Source organism: Alosa sapidissima, chromosome 4 (assembly GCF_018492685.1).
Source record: "Alosa sapidissima isolate fAloSap1 chromosome 4, fAloSap1.pri, whole genome shotgun sequence".
In the NCBI taxonomy this organism is placed as follows: domain Eukaryota; kingdom Metazoa; phylum Chordata; class Actinopteri; order Clupeiformes; family Clupeidae; genus Alosa; species Alosa sapidissima.
This window is the reverse complement of record NC_055960.1, coordinates 38,986,603-38,991,602: the sequence shown is the minus strand read 5'-3', so window position 1 is coordinate 38,991,602 and position 5,000 is coordinate 38,986,603. Positions and strand designations below refer to the sequence as shown.

Here is a 5,000-nt window from a genome sequence, read left to right as displayed (position 1 = left end):
CACACACACACAAGCATGTAAATACACACACACACACAAACACACACACACACACAAGCATGTAAATACACACACACGCACACAAACACACACACACACACACACACAAGCATGTAAATACACACACACACCACACACACACACACACACACACACACACAAGCATGTAAATACACACACACACACATCACACACACAAACACAAGCATGTAAATACACACACACACACACACACAAGCATGTAAATACACACACACATCACACACACAAACACACACACACACACACAAGCATGTACTGTAAATACACACACACACCACACACACACAAGCATGTAAATACACACACACACCACACATACAAACACACACACACACACACAAGCATGTACTGTAAATACACACACACACCACACACACACAAGCATGTAAATACACACACACACACCACACACACAAACACACACACACACAAGCATGTAAATACACACACTCACACACACACACAAACACACACACACACACAAGCATGTAAATACACACACACACACACACACACACACACACACACACACACACATAAGCATGTAAATACACACACTCACACACACACACACACACATAAGCATGTAAATACACACACACACACACACACACACACACAAGCATGTAAATACACACACACACACATACAGATAAACATGTAAATGCACATACATACACACACACAAGCATGTATACACACACACACAAGCATGTGAGGGGGGTTGGGGGAGGGGGAGGGGGTGGTCAATGGCAGGGCCTGCTCCCACACACACAGAGGTCGGTCAGGAGGTCGATCTAGCAGGTCGACACACACTGCCCCCCCTCGGCACGGCACCATACGGGAGGGAGAACAGAGGAATGATCAAACCCACATCAATAACACAATCCTCTGGCTAGAGACAATCAACAGCTAATCAATAGCCAACAGCAATATACTTTCCACTCACAAACACAACCTTCATACAATACTGACATTATAACTCATTATTATACGGCTCTTCACAATGCTAGTAGAACGCTCCATTGACTTGAATGGGATTTCCCAACGTTCTACGGTAAAATAAATTCATGTAATTACCGCTGCAAACATATAATTACCGTTGTCAATGGCAACGGGTTTTGTGCTGCTGATGATATCACTCCGCAAGTATTCCGGTCACTTCTTGCATTGGAACTTCATTCAAAAGTGAAAGCAGACGGTTGATCAGCTGTGTTCTAAAGAATGTTTGATTCAAGTTCAGTGTGTGTTGCGAACTATTTGTTTCTCAGCAAAAGCCACGACGAAACGGTAACAAATAAGTGTAAAGAGACATATCGTGGAGTTTATTTTTTCGTTTTGGCAAGTAGCCGTATAATAAGTGGGATAATGTATAGAACGCCGGTCATTACGGGAAAATAAGTCCCTTCAGGGCGAAACAAGACCCTTCCGCTGGTGCGTCGGGGTCCGGTTCGCCCTGTCGGGACTTATTTTCCCAATAATGACCGGCGTTCTATACATTATCCCTTACCGTCATATAATACTGACTTTAAGACAAACTAACACAACCTTCATATAATACTGACTTTATGAGTCATAAACACAACCTTCATATAATACGGACTTTATGAGTCATAAACACAACCTTCATATAATACTGACTTTATGACAAACTAACACAACCTTCATATAATACTGACTTTATGACTCATAAACACAACCTTCATATAATACTGAATTTATGACATACTAACACAACCTTCATACAATACTGACTTTATGACAAACTAACACAACCTTCATATAATACTGACTTTATGACTCATAAACACAACCTTCATATAATACTGACTTCATAACAAACTAACACAACCTCCATATAATGCTGACTTCATGACAAACTAACACAACCTTCATATAATACTGACTTTATGAGTCATAAACACAACCTTCATATAATACGGACTTTATGAGTCATAAACACAACCTTCATATAATACTGACTTTATGACAAACTAACACAACCTTCATATAATACTGACTTTATGACTCATAAACACAACCTTCATATAATACTGAATTTATGACATACTAACACAACCTTCATACAATACTGACTTTATGACAAACTAACACAACCTTCATATAATACTGACTTTATGACTCATAAACACAACCTTCATATAATACTGACTTCATAACAAACTAACACAACCTCCATATAATGCTGACTTCATGACAAACTAACACAACCTTCATATAATACTGACTTTATAACTCACAAACACAACCTTCATATAATACTGACTTTATGACTCATAAACACAACCTTCATATAATACTGACTGTCACAGACTGACATTTCCTTGTTGTGACAGGGGCATGGTATGGCTGTGATCACTGCTTTTGATTTCACTGCCATGTGCCGTTGGTTTATTACGCACACCTCTCATAACACACACAACCAAAAAAAAACAATCAATAGTCTTTGTGCTGTAATGTCTTCTATAAATGACCAATCAATAGTCTTTGTGCTGTAATGTCTTCTATAAATGACCAATTGATCAGCCTTGAACTGCCACATGTTTAATGGCCTCTCCTGATTGTATCTCTGAATATGGTGAGGCATGGGAGTGCGTGTGTGTGTGTGTGTGTGTGATGTTTATTTAACATCAAATAATGTTTATATAACATCAAATGTTTCATGGGAGAAATCCGTCACATCGTCATTGTTCCACCTCCTGAGCAAGGATTAGTGATAGTAACATCAGAAAAGATGCCAGTATTTAAACGCACGCACACACACACACACACATACACACACAGACAGTCACTAACACACACCCGTACGCATAGGCTTGGGAATCGGTAACAGGTATCGGTAAGGAACCGGTTCCAAATGTTCCGATCCATCGGAATCGTACACATCCAAACGTTAACGATTCCACTAACGATTCCAATACAAAGCTTTGTTTTAGAAATGTTTACTTTTTTAGAAATTTTAAAGTATTCAACTTCTGTATTGTTATTGCACACTTGATATTCATTCTCTAAAACCACTTTATATTAGACATTCAAAGCCAACAACTCTCAAAGCCATCCTATAAGTGTTCAGCAAATGGTACAGGAATCGATATGGGAATCGATAAGGAATCGCATCGACAAGCAGACTCGACAATGGCATCGATATCGATAATTTCTTAACGATGCCCATCCCTACGTACGCACACACATTCCCATACACATACACATACACAGTCACTAACACACACGCACATGCACACACACACACACACACCCTTACACACACACACACAGACACACACACAGACACACACACAGTCACTAACACACACACAGACACACACACAGTCACTAACACACACACACACACACACACGCACACACATTTCCACTAACCCAGGGGGTCCTCTGTGCTCTGCCTGTCTGTCACCCCCCCCCAGAGATGTCAGACTGCGTTAGCAGAGCAGGCCGACACACTCACAGGTCATATTCCACACACACAGACACACACACACACACACACACTCACATACTCTCACACACACACACACACACACACACACACACACACACACACTCACACACACACACAGGCTGACACACTCACAGGTCATATTCCACACACACATACACACACACACACACAGGCTGACACACTCACAGGTCATATTCCACACACACACACACACACACACACACACACACACACTCACACACACACACACACACACTCACATACTCTCACACACACACACACACACACACACACACTCACAGGTCATAATCCATGACGGAGATGTGCAGGCTGACTTGGTCCATGTTCTCGGGGGGGATGTCAAAGATGATGGCCTCGTTGTACACGGGGTTCAGCGTGTTCTTCTTTATGCTCGTCTTCTTCTTCTTCAGTCGCCTGCCATCACAGATGAGCGACACCTTCACATACGGGTCTATGGAGGAGGAGAGGGGGAGGAGGAGGAGAGGGGGAGGAGGAGGAGAGGGGGAGGAGGAGAGGAGAGGAGGAGGAAGAGAGGAGAGGAGGAGGAGAGCGGGAGGAAAGGATGAGAAAAGGAGGAGGAGGAGAGGAGGGGGAGGAGGAAGAGAGGAGAGGAGGGGAAGAGATGAGAGGAGGGGAGGAGGAGGAGAGAAAAAGAGTGAACGATCTTCAGGGTGAATCTACAGCCAGTGATGTCATAGTCTGTGATGTCATGGTGCATTCATGGCTCTTGGGAATGAGGACCGCCCCCGTGGCTACTTTGTTTTTCCCACAGCATGTGCTTTGCCGTCGAATGTGTGACAAACACGGATGCCACAACAAAGGTTAAAACATACACTCACTAAGTAAGGGATAATGGACGACACGGTGGTCTGTTCACAGAAATGAATGCACAGTCGAGGTTGTAAAACGGCCCCGACGCAATGCAGAGGGCCGTTTAAACCTCGTAAGTGCATTAACTTCTGTGAACAGACCACCATGGAGTCCATTATCCCGCTTATTCCACTGTTGCCACTTGCGTTGTGTTCATTTCCTGTTACAATTTAAACGTTTTAATCGCTAAAACTGTCTTGTTTGTAGAACTAATTTCTTCCGACACATATCAACTAATTTCTCAACTCACAGGACAAACTGCCGTTACGAGTTCTAAATGGATGGTTGCTACGGCCAAAGGCCAGTCGTTAGTTCTATCTCTCCCGTTGTCAAGCGGGCGTCACACATTACGTGACGTGAATGACGCGGAATGATGATGTTTTCACTGGGAAAAAGGTTTTTCCGAAGCCCATGAACGCTAGGTTATACCTGACTAGCCAGTGATGTCATAGTCTGTGATGTTATACCTGACTAGCCAGTGATGTCATAGTCTGTGACGTCATACCTGGGTAGCCAGTGATGTCATAGTGTGTGACGTCATACCTGGGTAGCCAGTGATGTCATAGTGTGTGACGTCATACCTGAGTAG

General features: G+C 42.9%; 1 protein-coding gene across 1 annotated transcript in view; it reads right to left on the bottom strand.

Annotated features, from left to right (window-relative positions):
* The window catches only part of syt6b (synaptotagmin VIb), an 81,816-nt gene that overhangs the window by 8,320 nt on the left and 68,496 nt on the right, over positions 1-5,000 (bottom strand). The window contains 2 exon segments of the mRNA XM_042088583.1: positions 3,821-3,992; positions 4,993-5,000. The exon segment at positions 4,993-5,000 is cut by the window's right edge and continues 113 nt beyond it. Of these exon segments, the coding sequence (XP_041944517.1) occupies positions 3,821-3,992; positions 4,993-5,000 (180 nt within the window).